The following is a 23719-nucleotide window of genomic DNA, read 5'->3' as shown; positions in this document are numbered from 1 at the left end:
TCAGCTTTTCGCGCTACTGCGCATGTGAACCCGTGCAAAGAAAGGAGAAGAAGAAAGTGATCGCTCTGTGGTGCTCGCTGGAGGAACCCCGGAACAGTGCAGTTTTCTGCTGATAGGAGCACTGGCCTGGGGTTTCAGGTAAGTAAATACACTCATTTGTGGGTGCTTAACTTTTGGCATCCCCAAGTAAACTCAGCCTTCCCTTCTCCTTTAAAAGAATTAAAACCCTCTGGATTTGTTTACTACTTAGATACTCCGCTATATACAATTACATTTGACCTTTCTGGTTGCCTGTAGCCAGCTCCTGAATGAACTCCATTCCTTCACTTGATCAAAGCGGCAACACAGGCATGCACAATTAATTCCCATATGAAGCAGGCGCATGCGCAGAGGCTTAGACAAAGTGCAGGCAAATGAGGGAAAAAGCCTCACATTATTATTAAAATGATGCCCACTAAGGCATTTGTAAAGTATGCAGGGGTGGTAGTTGGAAAGAATATTTGCGAAGAGTTTATTTCTCCTTTAAAGAAAACGATATCCCCAAACAATGTAGGTGTCTATAAAAATATATTGCATGAAACAACAAAAAACAACAAAATATACTTCTCTAGTAGTATGTGTCATTGGGTGATCGTAAATATAAAATGTCCATTTCCAGTACTAAGGGCCGCCCCCTGGGATCGTACAATTTACAGTGCACACAAACAAACCAAGGGCACAACTACATGTTAGATTGTCAAATAAGTCAATTACTGGACAAAGTTCTGTCTCTTGGTCCCACACTGGTCAGGTGATCTATGAGGCAGCACACAGACCATCACAAAACGGTGACTGGAGGTAAAATATGTAGAAGGGAAGTATTTACTGATATAAAAGAATATATGTATATATAAGCCACTTAATATCATATAAGCTAGTATTCATTCTGGCAGTATAGCTTTCCTTTAAGGCATTCAAGTTAGCTAGGACAGCCAAAATATTTAATAGGTACAAAGAGGCAAATAAAGCATGTAAAAAAGGAATTAGACAAGCAGAAATAGAGAACAAAAAGGCACTACTGCACAGCCTTGAGTGTGAGCAAGCCATCACAGTATAGGAAACAATTTTATGTACCAGAGGTTTTGGGTTTTTTTTTTTATTATTCTTGCAAAACAAAATAAAAATGATTATTTAAAAAAAAAAACAAAACACTGCAGCCAGGATTACAATAAATCCTAAATTATTTGTTTAAATTATTAAAAAGAAGAGGTCATTCAGTTAACACCTGAGAAAAGATCAAAGTTGGGGGTTATTTTCTCTGGAGAAAAGACTTTTGCAAAGGATGTGATTTCCGTTTACAAGTATATTAAAGGACATTGAAGAGAGAGAGTTGGGGGCTTTTTTCCCATATAAAGGTGGCTAGAAAAAAGAGTAGAAGAACAGAACTTTTGAATTGAAGCAGGGTAGATGGTTCTTCACAGTGAGGTTGTGGAATGACCTGCCCCGTGATGTTGTGATGCCTGATTTTGTTAATGCCTTTAAAGGAGAAACAAACCCTTAATATATAAAAAAAAAACCCTACTCTACAAAGACCGCAACTCCCTCCTCCCCCCAGCCTAGCACCCCCCCCCGGCAAATGCCCCTAACTCTTTACTAACCCCTCAGTACAGATTCTGTCCAGCTGAGTTCATGGGTGCCATCTTCTTCTTTTCTTCTTCAGAAGGAGACCAATGAAGCGAGTGGCGAATGCGCAGTTGGGGCAACTTTCTGTTTCGCAACTGCGCATGTGCCGAAACTCACGAAAATTTCCGAAGCACCTGTCTCATTCCGAAGCACCCGAAGATGGCACCCGTTAACTCCGGTGGACATAATCTGCACAGAGGGGTAAGTAAAGAGTTAGGGGCTTTTGAGGGCAGTTAGGCTGGGGGGAGGGGTCTAGATAGGGTAGGGGTGGGGTAGGTTTTTTTTTTATTAAGGGTTTGTTTCTCCGAGAGGATTGGATGATTTCTTGAAGAAGCATAATATATATGCAAGGTTATTGGAATCTTAAGATCTAGTTAGTTTAGTATAGATATTGGTATGTTCAGTTTAATATATGTCAGTGTATTGATAGGTGTGTGTGTGTGTGTGTATACACTAGGGATGTACCGAATCCACTATTTTGGATTGGGCCGAACCCCCGAATCCTTCTTGAAAGATTTGCCCGAATACCAAACGGAATCTGAATTTGCATATGCAAATTAGGGGTGGGAAAGGGGAAACATTTTTTACTTCCTTGTTTTGTGACAAAAAGTCACGTGATTTCCCTCCCCACCCCTAATTTGCATATGCAAATTTGGATTTGGTTAGGCCGGGCAGAAGGATTCGGCCGAATCCAGCTGAAAAAGGCAAAATCCTGGCTGAATCCCGAACCGAATCCTGGATTCAGTGCATCCCTAGTTTACACACACACACATTTTGTGTTCTTTTTATCATTACTGAAATATGAATATATTTAAACCCCAGTTATTTCTCCATAGTGGCATAAACTGTACAGATAAAACAGACTTAATCCATCTATCCAAATACACATGAAATTGGCGGTCCTGTTAAACTGATTCTGTTGTCAGATCTTCTGTGTGACTCTTGTTGAATCTTAGCCATCTCCAGCGTCATCCAAACAACGTGTATGACACATTTGATGGCACTTCACACGTTATGACAGTTTTAGTGCTGCAGAGTTTTCAGTTTCAACAAAATTAAGGTTATTTAGGATGATTGATCTGTAATATGAAGGACAGTGTTTCACATCTGTGTGGTTTTGTGTGGTTGTTACAGGTGGCCTTCATGCATGAAACATTATACTATACTCCACTATTCATTATAACAGGGGTGTCCAAACTGCGGCCCGAGGGCCAAATGTGGCCCAGGATGCATATGAATGCGGCCCAGTTTGGTTCCCGAGGAAACATCATGTTGCAAAGGATATAGGAGGAGAGGGGACTCTGCCCATTGCCCAGTTAGTAATAATAATATAATAATAAGTCTATTTAATATCTAGGTGTCCCATATTCCAGTTTATAGCTCCATCTGGTTATCCAACTGGCATTGTAGTTCTTTGCTGTGTATTTCCTTTACTTTTACAAATTATACAAATCAAACGTGTTTGTATATTTCATGTGTGGCCCCAGACAATTTTTCTTTTTCCAATGTGGCCCTGCAAGCCAAAAGTTTGGACACCCCTGCATTATAACATATTTGGGTCACTGATATAAAAGCTATAACAAGGCTTCAGATATAATTTCTATGTTTATATCAATTTGTGTATGCATTATAATCGTTTGTATTTTTATACATGAACCTGCTAAATCACAGGCAAGTGTGTTTCTTAAATTCCACTTACTTTATCCGATTGGGATGTCCCGCACCAGCAGCTTCAGTGTTACTTTTAGATCGGGCAGTATGGGTGGCACTTTTTTCCTAAAATATCAAGAAAGTCACATCAACGTAATGATCGTTGGTCTTTGCTTATATATTTGGAAATGTAAAGAGTATAAGGCATAACACATACATGCTGAGAATAAGTATATTAAAAGACACCATGGAACTCTGTAACTATGTAAAGGCACAAGGACATGTGTCCCTATAGCTAGGTCATGGAGCTCCATTTTGATTGCTGCGGAACAGTACGGGTATGGGACCTATTATCCAGAATGCTTGGGACCTAGGGTTTTCCAGATAAGGGATCTTTCCGCAATTTGTATCTCCATGCCTTAAGTCTACTAAAAAAAATCATTTAAATATTAATTAAACCCAAAAGGAATGTTTTGCCTCTAGTAAGGATTAATTATATCTTAGTTTAGATCAAGTACAAGGTACTGAGATAAAGATAATAATTTTTAAAAATTTTACATATTTGATTATAGTGGAGTCTACGGAAAATGCCCTTCACGTAATTCAGAGCTTTCTGGATACCAGGTTTCCGGATAATGGATCCTATACAGGGTTGGGTTGGAACGTCTCAGACCCTATCCCTACCTGTAGGTACTGCTGCTCCCCCTCCCCCCATCGGCAAAGTCTAGGTGCGTGTGGAGGGGAGCGAGTGGTAATGACCTGGCCTGGGGAGCGAGCGGTGGGGGCCCCTGATGGTGTATGGGAGCCTCGCTGATCCTATACCTGTACTGGCAATAATAAAACTTTCATACTCGCATACAGTATATATGTGTATATAACTACATAGAAGACCTATCAGCCACTAGTGTTGTCTAGACTATGAATATTGTAGCGTTAAAGGTCTGAATGAATGAATTAATATTCTAAGAGCTTCCAGATAAGGTTCATCCAAAGCTTTATCAAGAATATACAGTTATATCAAATCACATAAGTGAATGCTTTGTATAGATGTATTAGTGAAGAAGAAGGTTCCTTCTTTATGTGCCATAGATTCATTTGCAGGGTGATGATCTTTAGAGTATCTTGAATTTTATTCAGGCAATGTTCCCTGGTCCACTATTTTGGACTCCTTATAGCAACACAGCTTGGGGATCTCTGGTTTAAGGGCATCTGAAAAACACGGTTTGTAATTGTACAGGGATCCCTAACCTTTTCCCCCAGTGAGCCACATTCAAATGTTTAAAAAAAATTGAGCACAAGCATGCAAAAAATTCATGGGGTGCCGTTTATGGGCTGTGATTGGCTTTTCGTAGGCCCTATGTGGACTAGTAGTGCACCTGGTTTTTATGGAACCAAAACTTTCCTTCAAGCCAGGAATTCAAAAATTAGCAGTTCAAGATGAGAGGCACCGCTTGCACACCCTGGCCTTCAATAATGGACGCCGGGTGCCCGGTAATGGAGGGATCGGCACCCTCCAAGTAAGGACTATTCCAGAGAAAATCAAGCATGCTTGACAAAGGGGTTCATCCCCGAAACGTTGCTCTTTCTGCAAATAAACACGCAAGGGTTCACCCCTGTTTGCACCAGCCTTTGAGTGCCAGTGATTTTCTCTGGAATTCAAAAATAAGCACCTGCTTTGAGGCCACTGGGAGCAACACCCAAGGGGTTAGCGAGCAACATGTTGATCACGAGCATGATTATTGTAGATTAAATTAATGGCAATGGATAAGAAATGATGAAAGCAGCTGCTTATATCTTTATTTGTGTAGTCAATGCAAGCAGTATGTAATGTCACTCAAGGCTACTGCAATTGTCAGTGAAAGTGACATAGCTTGGTAACAGAATTAGAACTCTCAAGCCCAGAGCAGCTGCAACCTAGCACAAAAGCATATATTTGTTGTATGTTTAAGGAATCGCTATCCATCTATATTTCCCAGTGGTGTTTAATGTGCACTTAGCAAACAGAGCACCACAAAATGGGGCAAAAGTGTCAAGATTGCAGTCTGTAAGAAATGAATATTGACACTTTTGCCCCTTTTTGTTTGTTTTGTGCACATGAAACGCCACTGGGAAATATAGATGGCCACATCAGTGCCACCGTAGCTACTTGGCAGGGAACACATTTCATATAAATCCTCCAAAGCAATTAACTGGCCATACAGCTTTTTCTAACACAAATATGACAACTAAGGGGTTAAGAATGTTTCTTGCCGGAGCACCTGCTGTGACTCATACTACAATGTGATAAGTCATAGGCTATAACATGGAAGTGATGGCAGTTTAATGAAGTGATTATTTTAGAGGGAAACAATGATTTTACCTGCTTACTAAAACAATAAATAAAAAATAAAAGGGGAACGGACATGGATATAAACGTGCTTCATAATTATTTGTCACAAATAGATTTGATTACTTTTTCCCTATAGTGTGAAATATAACTGGGTTATTACTGCGCTTCCTCAACCCTCAGCTCATCCACGTCAGTATTGCACTTTATATTGCCAACTCATGCACATCCCTAGAAGACATTTTTATTTCTCTATAATAGTAATGATTCATTATAAGGTTGTTAGTCATAGCATATGGCATAAAACTATATTTAAGTTTACCAGCCCCGTCAGGGCAAATCCCTGCTAAATCCGAACCACTTACAACATGCCGCATGAAGTTCTACAAGTCTTGGCTTCTGCTTGTATGCTAAAAGGAATATTTCCGAGTGATAAAGTGAGTTTAATGAGTGCGATGTTTGGAGCTGGAAGGAATGTTAATGGAAAGAACACCATTAAATGTATAAACAACTGTAGGACGAATTGTAAACGGATTTATTAAACATCCACTACCATTTAGTATAATATTTATGATGGCAATAGTACCATAACAATCAATCTTTCATCTTGCATTATAATATGCTAAATGAATGTGTGTGTGGGGCAGTGACTGTTACATAATTAGCATTTTTACCCTTGATCTGTACTAACAAAACCCATATAATTCCAGTTCATGGTACAGTAGTTAAAGGAACAGTAACACCAAAAAATGAAAGTGTTTTAAAGGAATGACAAGATAATGTAGTGTTGTCCTGCACCGGTAAAACGGATGTGTTTGCTTCAGTAAGACTACTGTAGTTTATATAAACAAGCTGCTGTGTAGCCACGTGGGCAGCCATTCAATCATAGGATACACAGTAGATAACAGATAGGGTCTGTAGGATCCAATTGTAAACCGCAGAGCTTATCTGTTATCAGTTGTGTATCTTGTGCCTTCTTTTCTGCTTTTTCAGTTTTGAATGGCTGCCCCCGTGGCTACACAGCAGCTTAATTATATAAACGATAGAAAAGTTTTTAAAGCAAACACAGCAGTTTTACTAGTGCAGGGCAACAGTACATGATATTTTCATTACTTTAAAGACTTTAATTTGTTGGTGTTACTGTTCCTTTAAACAGACAAGCAATATGGTATTTAAGCATGCTCATTTCCACTTTGCACACTTTCAATTTCCAAGACAGATGCTCGTTCCTGCGTTCCCCTGCAGTAAATCCTTCATAAGTTCCACATGGGAACCACAGGAACAAACAGCCATGTGTAAGGGCCCTTATAGGGGTGGTTCACTTTTTTTTTTTAAATTTCTTTATTTAATCAAATTTTTTCAAAAAAAAAAAAGACCACAGAACAAAACATACAAAGTAAATACATAGTACAAACAATATCCAGAAAAACAGAAAAATAAAAACAAACAAAAGGATACAGAAAAAAAAAAGGGGTAAGGGGGGGATACTTTGCACCGCGTTATGCTATATTTAAGATCCCAATACCGGCTTAACCATTTCTCCCATATACCTATGCCATGGATACCATATTTTCCAGTACATGCCACTATTATTGTGATAAATATATGTTAATTCCTCTAATGTTCTTATTTCTTCCACAGATTTTACCCAATTGTTATATGTCGGCGCCTCTTTATTCTTCCAATTCCTAGGAATCAAGACCTTGGCTGCTTGCATTAGGTGAAAAGTAAGTGGGTCCTCTAACATCTTATTTTTTCCAGGAAATACATTCAGCAGTATTATCGCGTAATCGGTAACCTCCAGTTTTATAGAAGTTATATTATAAATGCTTTCTAATACCTGAGTCCAAAAATCTTTCAAACTTGGACAAGTTAACCAAATGTGAATGTGTGAGCCCGCTTCTTTGTAACATCTCCAACATACATTGGGTGGTTCACTTTTATTTTAACTTTTATTATGTTATAGAATGGCCAAATCTAAGCAACTTTTCAATTGGTTTTCATTATTTTTTTTTATAGTTTTATAGTTATTTGTCTTTTTCTTCTGACTCTTTGCAGCTTTCAAATGGGCGTCACTGTCCCCTTCTAAAAAAACTAGGGATGCACCAAATCCACTATTTTGGATTCGGCCGAACCCCTGAATCCTTTGTGAAAGATTCTGCCGAATACCGAACCGAATCCGAACCCTAATTTGCATATGCATATGCAAATTAGGGGTGGGAAGGGTAAAAAAAATTAGCTTCCTTGTTTTGTGACAAAAAGTCATGTGATTGCCCACCCCTAATTTGCATATGCAAATTAGGATTTGGGTTCGGCCGGCCAGAAGGATTCGGCCGAAACCAAATCCTGCTGAAAGAGGCCGAATCCCGAACCGAATCCTGGATTCGATGCATCCCTAAAAAAAAACATGCACTGTAAGGCTAAAAATGTATTGTTATTGCTACTTTTTATTACTGATCCTCCTATTCAGGCCCTCTCCTATTCATATTCCAGGTCTCTTATTAAAATCAGTGCATGGTTGCTAGGGTCATTTGGACCATAGTTACCAGATTTCTTAAGATGCGAACTGAAGAGCTGCTGAATAAAAAGCTAAATAACTCAAAAACCACAAATAAAAAATGAAAGCAAATTGTATCAGAATATCACTCTCTACATCATACTAAATGTTATCTCAAAGGGGAACGACCCCATTAAAGAGATGTCCTTTCATTGCTGGAATTCAACGTAAAAACTGTATCTAAGTTGGTGATTAGAAACAACTTGTCTTAAAACACACAGATCATTGTAGGCACCTAGTGTGTCTGTATCTGATGCGGCTTCCTTCAGGTAGGAGACAGTTGTCCATTCTAATAATGCTAGGATGGCAGTCTAATGCCCCTCTGACCAATCGGCAGAGCTTGTTTATGGCCTGGATTGGTCTGGAGAGTTGGATGCAGCCTTAGTCAAAAGTGAGTGTCTACATACATACCAGAAACTGAAAACAATGCTAGATACATTTTGAGCATCCATGTACACTACCTAAACTGATCTTCACTGTCTATAATGGGAAGCAGCACAAGCCAATTCCTGGTTACTTTATCTCAGAGACTTTCTGAAAATGTGCAATATAGTTAGGCCACCAACTACTGCTGCTCACTGCTCAAACTGGCTGCATTGATCCTTATTACCCATTAGATTGAGTGTTCCTAAAAAAAAACAGCAAAACATTCCAGGGGCTCACTCACAGCTGCCAAAGCAGGTAAGGGCTCATGGGACATATTGACACCTGAACTAAACCTCTTGTGTTTGACAAAAAGTCTGTAAAAAAGTCAAGTTAAGTCAATGGCATGAAAAAAAATTTGAATCACAAGAAATCACCTTTCCTGGTTGGGGCCATTTCTCACAGCACTGTATTGTTCATTTTATGCACGCTCTCCACTGTATTACTTTTTCACCCTTCACACAAACTTAAAGGGGACCTGTCACCCTAAGAAATAATTCCAAATCCTGTTTTTATCACGTTAGTCAAGCAAAATAAACTTTACTAATACTATGGGGCAGATTTATTAAGGGTCAAATTGATAATTCGAATTTTCACATTTTTTTATGGTCAGAACTGTCAAATTCGACTAGGGAATTATCCAAACTTGATTCGAGATTTTTTTTTCTAAAAAAAACTAATATGATTTTCGAGATTTATCATACTCTGGCCCTTTAAGAATTTGAATTTGACTAATCGCCACCTAAAACCTGCCGAATTCCTGTACAAGTCAACGGGAGAGGTCCAGTGACCAATTTGGAGATGTTTGTAGCCTTCCTGAGATTCGTGTTTTTTTGGAGAATCGAGTTTTATCTAATTCAATCAAATTTAAGGGAGTTTTAAAAACTCACATAAATTCAACCTTTGATAAATGTGCCTCCCCATCAATCTTGTTTCTTTGAGTCTTGGAATTCACAATCAGGCAGTGGCTATCTTGTCAACGCTGCTTTGCATTATCCCAAAATCCTATTATGTGCCAGAGTGGGGGACCTGATGCCCATGCACTGGCTACACAAATAGAGGGCAAGGAAAGGGGGGAATGTCAGGAGAGCAGTTATATCTCGTAAGTGCAGAACGGAAAGTGAATGTAATTGCCTGTCCCGTCTCTATGCCTAAGGAATAGAGGAGGGGCAGGCAATATATGATTGACAGACGATTTCTAAATGCATTTATAACAGATATGGATGCTTTAATGGAAAAAATTATTTGTTTCATGTTTAATTTGAATAAGACTTTTATTATACAGCTTTTCATCTCTGGGTGACAGGTCCCCTTTAAGGAGAATAAAAGAACAGAAACCCTCATTCTAAGATCCACAGAATATATTAATTTAGCAGGGAGCACAAGATTGGAAATCAGGGCCAGTTTAGCTTTCGCTTACCTCTAAACAGCTCACCAAGTTCTCTTGGTTTCTCGACACAATCTTCTGCTCCTCTCTTTCTTCTTCCCCATTTTTCATGTATTTGACTTCTTCAACTGGCTTAATCCTGTATTCATCTGTGGGAGATTTATTTAAATGTATGTTTAAATGCACATTTTATCATATATATATATATATATATATATATATATATATATTGTTCTTATCTTCTCTTATATCTGTTCTGGCAGGTCCCATCTTTGACAACATTCCCGGTATTATCAGGCTAACCAGGCACATGTGCACTTGCTTAAACCCTTAAACCCTTAATCCACCAAAGTGAGCTTCTGAGACTAGGATGACAAGGGCTGCCCCAGATGTAAGAGAAGGTATTTTGTAGGGCTTTCAGAACATTTTAGTTCATTTTCTTCCAATCTGATGTACTTAATACAATGCACCAGATGCTAAACAGGAGGACTGTATATAAGAGAAACTGTTCTGAGGCCTCTTTGCAGATTCAGCGCAATGGAGCTCCCGGGCACCATCTTTCGGCTCTGCAGTAATCTTCAGGTCTTCTTCCGCCGCTTCGGCAACTTCTGCCACTTTTGGTGCATGCGCAATTGTCAAAAAACGGAACTGCTCCAACTGCGCATGCACCGATAGGGAGCTTACTTCACGAAGATTACTGAAGAGAAGAAGATAGTGCCGTGAGCTCCACTGTGCTGAATCTGCAAAGAGAGATAAGTAAAGACTTAGGAGCAATTACCGAAGTTTACAACTAGGCTGGGGGAGAGCAGGGGGGGTGTCTATGTAGGGTAGGGGTTTATACAAATAAGGGTTTGGTTCTCCTTTAAGGAATCTAAATTCTATTTATGACTGCCCCCCCATATAAATTATGTAGAGTAGTCATCACATCATATTCAATTTTTTAAGCGTGCACGTTCCTCATTGGCTACTTTCCACTGAATACAGGAATTGGTTCAGAAGACAGCACTTTGAAGGAGGTTAAGGATGCAGACTCATAATATTATGAAAGTATGAAAAAACACGGGTGCTAATGCCGGCTTTCTTTTGTGCCTGGACAATTCAGTAAAGCAGCTTAACTAAAAAAAATCTTAAAATAAAATAAATATTTGTGGGGTATATACTGAAAAATATGGCTGCTTGTGTCAGGAGTAATTACAACTTGATTATTTTTTATTATACAAAATACAAATTTCCGTTATCATTCAATGTAGTTTTCCTAGATGATTACTGGGAAGTGTAGCTGTTTACTCTCTGCAATGACATAATAACTACTGCCAGTCATAATCTCAGAAACCCCCACAATAAAAGCTCTTTCCCAGTGGGGTATGTAAACAGAAAACTATTCCTCTCAATTATTATGTTGTTCTCTTCTATAGAACAGAGTTTCATTTCATTAGAAAGAATTTAGAATACCATCAGTAGAACGTGACCAATCCCCAGATCCTGAAAAATGTTTATCAATAAGACTTATAGATCTTAGAAACACAAAACAAAACTCACCACAAAAGGCATCTCCATTTTGGTAATTCTTGCCGTTCTGTGCATCGTCCTCATTTTGTACTGTAGATACATGCTTAGCCGAAGCACATCCCATATTTATCAGTCAGCTCCCAGACTGACTGATTGGAAAAAACATTTCTAGTGAGACGCTGACAAGTGGTGCCAAAAAGCCAAGAACGTGTCCATCATCGCTGAACCTGTAGGCAAGCGTGAAACGTGTCAGAATAAAATAGAGAAGCCTCTTATTCTCTAGAAATGACAGGAAATTTTTTTTTTTACATTCTAAATTTTCTTCTGATACAGTAGATCTTCATATTCTGTGTGCAGCAAGATGTCAGAATGTCAGCGCCTGGAAAAGCAGAATTCACTATCGATGAATGTAGTTAATGAATAAAATCCGGCATGTAGCCCAGAGAGAAAGACTGCAACCTGTGCTTCAGGCACAAAGAGATGAAAGCGCAGGAACCAACACTGTATCTGCCATTTTTTGTTTGCTTCTTTGTAAAATTTCGTCTTGCATCTGATCTGCAGCCTGACATTGACTCTGTTTCCACACTGGGGGGGGGGGGGGCAGAATTGTTAAAATACAGTTGTCAGTTGTGCAACATCCCAGGAAACATCCTAGTGCAAAACCAGTTCTTTAATTTTTATCTTGCAAGGTAATTGTAGCATGTGCTGACCGCCAGGCTTAATTATGCATTGTTTACTTCCTGCTCAAGAGAGTGGTGTATTTTCTAAAACTTAAAAGGAAGTCAGAGACTACTAAATTATTATTATGCCTTTTGATAAATGGGGACCTGGCCCATCATTAAAAATCAAAGAAAAGTCCCTGTCCCACCTTGAGCTGCACCTCCCAGCATGAAAAAACTCTATACATGCATAGTTTCACATACCTCCCAACACCTTTGTTTTGGCAAACGCGGCAATTTATACAATCCCAGCCACACCAAGTTACCAAGCATTCATCCCAAGAGTACCTCCACCTACTGCAAAAGTAGGTTACCAAAACAAAGCAGTAACTGCCCATTAATGTTGTAACCATCTCTCATTTACCATTAATATAAGCATATACTGATGTTATATTAATTTAATTATTAATGGGTACCATGATGTGGCGGAGAGATCAGTGAATTACTGAGAGAATATCAGTAGGGAAGAAGTAAGTTGCTGATAGAAATGAAGATCAGTAGGGAAGAAGTGAGTTGCAGAGAGAAGAGAAGGTCAGTGGGGAAAAAGTGGAAGAAATATATTGTTGAGAAAAGAGAAGCTCTGTAGAGAAGAAGTGAATTGGCAAGAGAAGATCAGTTGGGAAGAAGTAAGATGCTAAGAGAAGAGACGATCAGTAGGGAAGAAGTGAGTTGCAGAGAAAAGAGAAGATCAGTAGGGAAGAAGTGAGTTGCAGAGAAAAGAGAAGATCAGTAGGGAAGAAGTGAGTTGCAGAGAGAAGATCAGTAGGGAAGAAGTGAATTTCAGAGAGAAGATCAGTAGGGCAGAAGTGAATTTCAGAGAGAAGAGAAGATCAGTAGGGCAGAAGTGAGTTGCAGAGAGAAGAGAAGATCAGTAGGGCAGAAGTGAGTTGCAGAGAGAAGAGAAGATCAGTAGGGCAGAAGTGAATTTCAGAGAGAAGAGAAGATCAGTAGGGAAGAAGTGAGTTGCAGAGAGAAGAGAAGATCAGTAGGGAAGAAGTGAATTGCAGAGAGAAGAGAAGATCAGTAGGGAAGAGATTAGTTGCTGAATGAAGAGAAGATCTGCAGGGAAGAAGCGAGTTGCAGAGGAAAGAGAAGATCAGTAGGGAAGAGATATTATATATATATATATATATATATATATATATATATATATATATATATATATATATATATATATATATATATATATATATATATATATATATATATATATATATATATATATATATATATTAATATATATATATATATAGTTCCTGGCAAAACTTACCCTACTGCTTGTGTGTGTGAATATTATAGGGACCTTAGATTGTAAGCTCAAATGGGCCAGGGACTGATGTGAACGATGTATAATCTCCATAAAACACTGTGTAAATGTGCTGGCGCTATATAAATAACAGATAATAAAAAGAAAATCAAATAGTGTTATATTATCATGCAACTCAATCACCCATGTGGCCCCAGTCTAAAACTACTATTTGCAATTCCGGGATAATGTCTCTAGTTCGCTTTGCCTGTCTGAAAATATCTACTGCCAAAGCTTATCCAAATATTTGTATATCCTTAACAACAGAACACAAATACAAAAATTGCTGTATTAATAAAAAAAAATAAAAAAAAACCTTTTTGAGATTTCTGGTACATAAAAAAAAGAAGCTTAGAGTGCTCAGCAACTACTTAACTACATACACAGCGGACTCGTGTTTGAAGTACCCCCGAGCTGCATAAATGCACACAGTTCAACTACCAACAATTATTTTTAGTTGTAATATGTAAATGTGTTCTCTAAGAGACTCCCGGTTGTCTCTTTCTTTTATAAAAGTATTCTCCCGTGCTCATTCCAATAAGCCCACACAGTGACGTAGTAGCTAAAATCAGTATACATTCTGCCTTCAAGTTACTGCCAATAAAAAATGTTGCCATGGTAACAACTAATTCATGACTATTTATTCTGCAGTACCCTTTATCAAGCCTACTGAAGTGTGCAACATATCCCCCAAAGTCAAAGAAGGTGTAGGATGGTTATGAGCAGCCTCTTGCTTGAGGAACCTTGAATAGGTTAGAACTATTCTCAGATCCATAATCTCTGAAGCCTATTAGGCGCCAAAGAATGGAACGGAAGAATGTTTTTTACTTGTTTTAACAAAACTGCAGAATTAATTGCAAGGAAGTTATCACATACTGTATACTGGCCATATCTCAACCCCATTGTGTTCAAGGAGTTTGGTTAAATTGCCTGGCAATTAATGCATCTATAATCAATGTAGGAGGCAGTTTTGAAAGAAAGTCCTAAGACAGCAGTCAATCTCTCTAGACCAGCGATCCTCAACCAGTGGCTCACAAGCAACATGTTGCTCACCAACCCCTTGGATGTTGCTCTCAGTGGCCTCAAAGCAGGTGCTTATTTTTGAATTTGTGACTTGAAGGCAAGTTTTAGTTGCATAAAAACCTTGTGTACTGCCAAACAGAGCCTCCTGTAGACTGCCAGTCCACATAGGGACTACGAATCATCAATCACAGCCTATTCTTGGCACTCACTGGAACTTTTTGCATTCTTCTGTTGCTCTCCAACAATTCTTTTTACATTTGAAAGTAGCTCACAGGTAAGAGAGTTAGGGGACCCCTTCTCTAGACTGATTATCTACGGTAGACTGGGCAGTCAAATTAGTAAGGGAGGAGGAGTGAGGCGGGCATACAGTTTACCAGCCTTTGTTGCAAGGAAAACAGGCTAATACTAATGTAAGATCTATTATAAGATTCTCCATTAAAGGAACAGTTCAGTGTGAAAATAAGAACTGTGTAAATAGAAAGGCTGTGCAAAATCTCATGTCTCTGATTGGTTACTGCCTGGTAGCCAGGGTAACCAGTCAGTGTAAACCAAGAGAGCTGAAAAGCAGGAAGTAGTGTTCTGACTGACATGTTATACATCAAATCACTCCAGCCTTTATTCATTACATTTTTGGCTAACTAATTATATTAGAAACATTTTTTATTTTGCACAGTCTATTTACCCAGTTTTTATTTTTACACTGAACAATTCCTTTAAGTAATGTAAATTTCAAAGGGAAAAGTAGTATGGAGTATGCTGCCTGTAGTATGCTGGCAAATGCACAAAATTTGTCAGGTAAAGTGGGAGAGCTTTCGCATGCTCTAAAAATTATATCATTGGTATAACCGAGACCTGGTGGGATGAAACATGTGAATGGAATGTGAATTTAAATAGTTACACCCTTTTTAGGAGGGAATAAGGGATAAAAAATGATGGAGGAGTGTTTGTATGTAAAGCCTGAATGCTCTAAAACAGTGCTGTCAAACTGGTGTCCCGTGACCTCCCCTTTGTTTGGGTCCCCACATGAAAGTCTGCCTGCTTACCTTGTGTAAGCTTTAAAATGTAGAGATTAACTGGTCCCTGTGTGTGCCATACTTTGCATGGCCTATGCTTCCTGTGTGTCATACTCTGCCTGCCCTATGCTCCTTGTGTGCCATACTCTGCCTGCACTATGCTCCTTGTGTGCCATACTCTGCCTACCCCATGCTCCCTGTGTGCTGGGGGTGGCGGTGGGAGGTGGTGCTGTGTTATCCACAGGGGAGGGTGAGGCATATGGATTTAACATATGAGTGATATTCCTGCAGTGAGCACCAACCATTTGGTTTTTTTGTGTGCTACCTCCATTATTAATGATATGGTCTTGAGGTAATATGGATGTGGTTTAATGTGGGGGTGGTTTGTGGTTTAAAAACAGTGAGTGGTTAACACTGGCTTCTATTATCGGCCCTCCACCAGAGGATCACTAGATCAAAGGCTAGAGGGAACTACAGGAAAAGAACTTCATCTGAAGCAGTGTAGCATACCTCCCAACTGTCCAGTTTTGGTGGGACAGTCCCGAATTTGACAGCTCAACACGCAGTCCTGGATTGTTACTGAAATGTCCCGACTTTCTGTTTGATCTCCTGTACTGAACAGCCAGCAAAAAATTTAATTTCTAAAACCACAAACACACAAACACAAACATAATATCAAAGGCTATTGTGATACTAAAATCTACAATTAGTATAGGTATTGGTATATATAGTTTATGTGAGTGTATGGAGGGGTGTGTGTATGGATTGGTTTCATTTGGAGGGGTTGAACTTAATAGACTGTTTTTTTTTTTTTAAAGGAAAACTATATCCCCAAAATGAACACTTAAGCAACTGATATTATAATGTAAACTAAGTGGCATATTAAAGAATCTTATCAAACTGGAATATATATATATATATATATATATATATATATATATATATATATATATATATATATATATATATATATATACACATACATATATATATATATATATATACACACACACATATACATACATATATATATATATATATATATATATATATATATATATATATATATATATATATATATATACACACACACACACACACACACACACAGTGAATCGTATGATCCCCGGGGGCGGCCCTTATTTTTTAAAATGCCAATTTTCTATTTATGATTACCCAATGGCACATATTTACATGAAGCAGGGTTTCACATATGGGCCGTTTTATGCAATATCTTTTTATAGAGACCTACATTGCTTGGGGGGTATAGATTTCCTTTAAGCCGATTTAACTATGTAATGCTATTGGGCCATACAAGCAGGTGGATAAAAGAAAATTGGGGACTGCGTCAGTTGGGGTTTATATGGCTTCCTCTGGATCGGCTATAATAAGGATGTACTTGGGCAAAACACCGAATTTGATTTTCAAATTTTAAATAGCCTATTGTCTGAGCTGGCTTATTAATGTAGACAGAGCAAATGAACAAGTGAGAGGGGTGCTGCCAATGACTTAAAAGGAAGAGTGGAAAGATGAAGTTTCCAGTAACGGCAGACAGACTAATCTAATGGGATTGTACAACAACCTGTCAAAATTGCCCCCCCCCCCGTGCCCTTATTGCACATATATCAGGCAGGAAGGTCAAAAGCAGCCAAGCCAAATCTACAAGCTCATATACCCTCAATGTCTGGGTCACACTGTATGGGAAGTACACAAATCAGCATATGCATGCTAATGACACATTATTCAACCTTGCTTCCTTGTTTCCCTGGTGAGAACAACAACAAAAAAACCCGCCGTGGTTATTTTCTATTATCCTTTGCTTCCCAAATGTAAAAAAATGAAGTATAACAGAATTTCAAGCTCTGGATGATTTCTATCAAAATATGCATTTTCTTTCTAGCACGTCACAATAATAACAATATTTAAACTTGCTCTACTGGCTGCGTGGGAAAAGGCAAATAAAAACAAATTCTAATTGCACTATTACCAAGTCAGTGCCTACGGAAGATCTGTCTCAAGGGCAATGGGCAGATTCCGTGTTCTCTCTGTGTAATGGGAGGCGTAAAATGAGCGCCAGATACAGAGAGCACAGACAAGCCATTATACAAAGCGGCAACCAAAATAAATTGACAATTACTGTCTGGAGAGATTTCCAATACTGTGAATTTGAAAAATATGACACTACCTGGTGCTACCATAAAACCATGTTGTTTAAACAGAGAATTGCCCTTTGTACCTAATATTTAGATTATATGTAGTTCCCCTTAATTAGATACAAAGTTATAAAAGCATGGCTTGTGTGCCCAGAACATTTTCTTTCAATTTCAACAGAACCGCATTGTTCATCACTAGATGGCGCTGATTTATTTTAGGCGGCTGAGAATACTTCAAGGGGTGGTTCACCTTTAAGTTATGTTTTAGTATGTTATAGAATGGCTAATTCTAAGCAACTTTTCAGTTGGTCTTCAATATTTATTTGTTATAGTTTTTTTAATGATTTGCCTTCTTCCAGCTTTCAAAAGGAAGCCACTGACCCCATCTAAAAAAAAAAATGCTCTGTAAGGCTACAAATGTATTGATATTGTTACTTTTTATTACTTGTCTCTTATTCACATCAGTGCATGGTTGCTAGGGTAATTTGGACCCTAGCAAACAGATTGCTGAAATTGCAAACTGAAGAGCTGCTCAATAAAAAGCTAAATAACTCAAAAAAACACAAATAAAAAATTAAAACCAATTGCAAATTGTCTCAGAAGATCACTCACTACATCATACTAACAATTAATTTAAGGTGAACAACCCATTGAAAACACAAAAGGCCATATAGCAGTCCCTGTTCACACTAGTAGATGCAAATCAGTAGAGATCGAAGGGGTCATTTACCACTGAAAGCTTAGTTGCCTTCGTGCAAATTTCCCCAAGATCAGTTGGTATAAAACCCCATTCATTAAAACTGCTGTATAGTTGCCACTCAGTCCTTCCTGCCTCCCATTCCAAATTGCGAGCAGTGGCATCTATTGATGCAGGGAAACCCTGGCTACCTCCACCCTCAGCAGCCCGAGTCAACAGGCCCAGCGCACTTGCGTCTACATAATCGGGTGCAAATGTCACTAAACACTGAAAATGACTACATGCGTACTTGGAAAACTTTCAGCATGATTGCATCCAATTATATAGAAATGCAATCGCAGCTGCCTTCATTTTGTCACAGTGCTTACAATTACAATCAGGAACAATGGAATTCTGGGCGAAAAGGCTGCATTATGAGAATAAAACATGGTAAGGTAATACAAATTACTCGGCCTGTTCTAAGGGGTCTCTCTCTCTATATATAAATATGTCTTAAATATATTGATAATGGGTTGAGTGCAGAGGACCTCTGTATTTGTGTATATATATATATATATATATATATATATATATATATATATATATATATATATATATATTTTAATTGCAACACATGGATGAGCTGCATTTTTTGTTTTTGTATATTCTATAAAGGAAAGTGGCTTTCCCTTTAATGCTTGCTCTCCCAACCCCCGCCCCTCTAAACACAGTCCTACAGATTACTTAAAAGCCCATAATGCTGAATGTTTCTTTGGAAGAGGTCATGCCAAATAAAGAGAGAAGCAGGTATGGTCTTTCTCCTCCCAAAGAAAATACCCTTTTTCACTTAGGTAGGACTGATGCATGGACACTGCCTTGGCGGGGCGCATCAGCTTATGCATACTTTGTACAAACCATGTAACCAAAAGTGTCTCTTTTTGCCAAATTCAGATAAGTTCTCTTTAATCCAATTGTTCCTTAAAGTTGTATAATGATAGTGCTGGGTTAATTTGTTTAGTTCAGTATATGATATAAGCCACACACCCATGCACCAGACTGATTTTAATTGCAACACATGGATGAGCTGCATTTTTTGTTTTTGTATATATATATATATATATATATATATATATATATATATATATATATATATATATATATATATATATATATATATATATATATATATATATATATATATTTATTGTGACATGCTTCTGGCCTGCATATGCACTTTTAAGGGGGAATTAGCGTTTGGTAGGCAGGTAGCGTAGGATCTGGAGCTTAGAGACAGGGACACGAAGGCTTTGGACAAAACACAAGTTTATTAAGCTCTGGGCATTCCCAAAAAAAGGCAACAAAACCCCAGTTCAGCAACTTCAATGTAGGACATGCAGGGGACAGTTCCAACAACTTTAAAACAAAAACCTTCAGGGTTCTCTCACCTCACTCACAATCAAGAGAAAATCTCACCCTCTGGAACTTCAGAGCCTTTTGGGCTTCTCACTCAGCCCTGCTGGCTTCCCCTCCTGGGACTCAGGCTAACTACCCTGTCACAATATTATGTATATATATATATATAGTGAATAAAGTACACCCTCTTGTAAAATATAAGGATATTATAAGTTACCGAGGAGTTTCATGACCATATAAAAACACGAGGCCGAAGGCCGAGTGTTTTTATACAGGTCATGGAACTCCGAGGTAACTTCTAATATCCTCATATTTTGCAACTGGGGGTACTTTATTTATTATAATACACAAATTTTAGTGAGTCATGTGACAGAAATGACATCACTACTCACCGTTTATAACTGATGACATCACTACTCACCGTTTATAAGGATATAATTTACAAGATATTCATGGCTTTTGTGTATTATATATATATATATATATATCATGGCAGGAAGGTCAAAAGCAGCCAAGCCAAATCTACAAGCTCATATACCCTCATATATTAATATTATATGTATATATAGTGGATAATGTACCCCCTACTGTAGTTTATAAAGATATTATAAGTCACCGAGGAGTTATGTGACCATATAAAAGCACGAGGCCGCAGGCCGAGTGCTTTTATACAGGTCACATAACTCCGAGGTGACTTCTGATATCTTTATAAATTTAAGTAGGGGGTACATTATGCATTATAATCTACAGTTTTTGCATGTCTTACATCCTGGCTTTCATGTATGGTCTATAAATGCTACACTGTGTTTTGTGTCTATTAACCCTGTTTGTTTCCCCTGTGTGTGTTCACCTTATTTAATGTTGTTTTTTTTGTGCTTGCCTGTACTCCCTTGTTTGTTCCTTTTATTTGTATTCCATTTGATTTTGTTTAGCTTTTTTTTTGTTTTACCTGCCTTGGGTGAGATGATCAGCTCTGCCTTAAACGGAGCATGAGGAAAAGCAACAGGAGTGAGACTGTGGACACGGAGGATGGGAGGGGCAGCTGAACATGAGAGGGAGAGAGAGAGATTTTGCCATGGTGGGAGGGGGAGCAAGAGACTGTGAGGAGGAGAATGAGCTATAGGCATAGGACAACGCATGCAGCAAAGGTATTTGTGCGCAGCATGTCCTAAAATGCGTTCCGTACAGGCGCTAGTGTTGGGCTGCTGTACACCTGCTGCTCCCTGGAGTGTTCTGCTGAAATACATACCGGGTAACGCTGCTTAGGTGCGGAGCTACATTTGCCCTTTTGAAAGAACGTAGATCGCTTTAAATGTGCTGTAGCAATGGGTGCGCAGCATGACCTAAAATGCATTCCGTAGGAGAGGCATTATGAGTGGGCGGAGCGAAAGAGGAAACCGGAGACGGAGGAGCTGGGAGAGAGAGAGAGACCTGAAAGTAAAGTAAGAGCAACGATAGTTGAGAGAGACAGAAGCAGCGCGCCTGTAAAGTAAGAGAGTTATGTGTGGAAGACAGGTAGGAGGGGGTTACGAGTGGAGAGAACGCTGCAGGGAGAGAGCAGCAGCTGCAAGTGCTGTCACTTTAAGCTTATAAACGGCGCGTTCTGACGCCAGAACGCGCCGTTTATAGGGATATAATTTACAGTCTGGTCCCATAGGGAAATGACCAGACTGTAGATTATATACATATATACACACACACATATAACTCTCATTAGCAAAAAAAACCAAATAGATTTAAATTTAACCCCCCCAAAAGAGAAATTATATATATATATATATATATATATATATATATATATATATATATATATATATATATATATATATATATATATATATATATAATGCTAAATGAATACGGCACAGTCGAGATGGCTCGTACACTAACTTGCCTTCTTTAAAATATTCTTCCTAATTTTCTAGCAAAGTAATTCAATTCATTCTCCTTCCCAGGGGTATAAAACACACCAGACATTACTGTACATGACATTGGCGTCATCATGGGCGTCCACAGAGGGGGGCAAGAGGGGTCAGTGCCCCCCCCTGGGACCAGCAGACTGACCATCTGTTTATTCGGGCATTTGCCCTAGGGGCCGCTCTGTATTTTTGTAATGTGGGCCGCTCCTGATCTATAATGTTCATTTCAAACTGTGGGCTCTAGGACCGCTCCTCCGTCCCAGCTCCCACTGTGGCTCCGCCCCTTCCACTCGTCTCCGTTCTCATGCTGTGCTGTGTGCAGGCCTGCCTGCCTGCCATCAGGGGGGAACAAGGAAGAAAGTTTTGGGCCAGGCAGGATTTAGGCTCAAAGGGGGATTAGCCAGCCCCCCTTACGAGCGTGGACATCACTGATGCCGAAGACGGAAGTACAGGAACTGATGTGGTAAGAAGGGGAAGCCAGCAGTCACTGTGCTTCTCAGGAATCTCTTTAGCCTGCACTCTGTCTCTCTCTACCCCTCTCTCTCTCTGAGTCTTTGTTTCTCTCTCTGCCTCTCTCTCTCTGTCCCTCTGTCTCTCTCTCGCTGCACTCTTTCTTTCTCTCACTGCACTCTGTCTCTCTCTGTGAGTCTCTGTCTCTCTCTGCACTCTGCCTCTCTCACTACACTCTCTCTTTCACTGCACTCTGTCTCTCTCTGCACTGTCTCTCTCTCTCTCTCTACTCTGTCTTTTTCTCTCTCTGCACTCTGTTGTTCTCTGCACTCTGTCTCACTGCACTCTGCTTCTCTCTGCACTCTGACTCTCTGTGTGAGTCCCTCTCTTTCTACAGTCTCTATCTGTCCACCAATGAAGTTTTTTTTTTAACTTTTATGGGGGGCCCCTATCCTAACCACCAATTGTTTTTTTTAACTTGTATGGGGGTCCCTGGTAACCAGTGGGTTTTTAGTGTTTGTTTTATCTCCCATGTTTGTGTGGCTTTTATTACTGTGGTGTTGGGTCTGGGACTGTCATCTAGATTATGTAGGTACCCAGCAGAATGAATTGTAAAAAAAGAACATGTGGCTACATGGGGTATTTATGCATGTACTTGCCCCTGTGCTATCTGTTTGTGAGTTCTGGGGGTATTTATACATGTACGTGCCCCTGTGCCATCTGTTTGTGAGTTCTGGGGGTATTTATGCATGTACGTGCCCCTGTGCCATCTGTTTGTGAGTTCTGGGGGTATTTATACATGTACTTGCCCCTGTGCCATCTGTTTGTGAGTTCTGGGGGTATTTATACATGTACTTGCCCCTGTGCCATCTGTTTGTGAGTTCTGGGGGTATTTATGCATGTACTTACCACTGTACCATCTGTTTGTGAGTTCTGGGGGTATTTATGCATGTACTTGCCCCTGTGCCATCTGTTTGTGAGTTCTGGGGGTATTTATGCATGTACTTGCCACTGTGCCATCTGTTTGTGAGTTCTGGGGGTATTTATGCATGTACTTGCCCCTGTGCCATCTGTTTGTGAGTTCTGGGGGTATTTATGCATGTACTTGCCACTGTGCCATCTGTTTGTGAGTTCTGGGCGTATTTATGCATGTACTTACCACTGTACCATCTGTTTGTGAGTTCTGGGGGTATTTATGCATGTACTTGCCCCTGTACCATCTGTTTGTGAGTTCTGGGGGTATTTATGCATGTACTTGCCCCTGTGCCATCTGTTTGTGAGTTCTGGGGGTATTTATGCATGTACTTGCCCCTGTGCCATCTGTTTGTGAGTTCTGGGGGTATTTATGCATGTACTTGCCCCTGTGCCATCTGTTTGTGAGTTCTGGGGGTATTTATGCATGTACTTGCCCCTGTACCATCTGTTTGTGAGTTCTGGGGGTATTTATGCATGTACTTGCCCCTGTGCCATCTGTTTGTGAGTTCTGGGGGTATTTATGCATGTACTTGCCCCTGTGCCATCTGTTTGTGAGTT

At 39.3% G+C, this 23719-nt stretch overlaps 1 protein-coding gene across 1 annotated transcript in view; it reads right to left on the bottom strand.

The window, feature by feature from the left end:
- The window catches only part of c1orf21.L (chromosome 1 open reading frame 21 L homeolog), a 76953-nt gene that overhangs the window by 5694 nt on the left and 47540 nt on the right, over nucleotides 1-23719 (bottom strand). Inside the window, 3 exon segments of the mRNA NM_001086417.1 lie at nucleotides 3362-3438; nucleotides 10039-10154; nucleotides 11545-11741. Of these exon segments, the coding sequence (NP_001079886.1) occupies nucleotides 3362-3438; nucleotides 10039-10154; nucleotides 11545-11638 (287 nt within the window). The 5' untranslated portion in view covers nucleotides 11639-11741.

The sequence above is a fragment of the Xenopus laevis genome, chromosome 4L, assembly GCF_017654675.1.
Source record: "Xenopus laevis strain J_2021 chromosome 4L, Xenopus_laevis_v10.1, whole genome shotgun sequence".
In the NCBI taxonomy this organism is placed as follows: domain Eukaryota; kingdom Metazoa; phylum Chordata; class Amphibia; order Anura; family Pipidae; genus Xenopus; species Xenopus laevis.
This window is presented reverse-complemented; position numbering and strand designations above follow the sequence as displayed.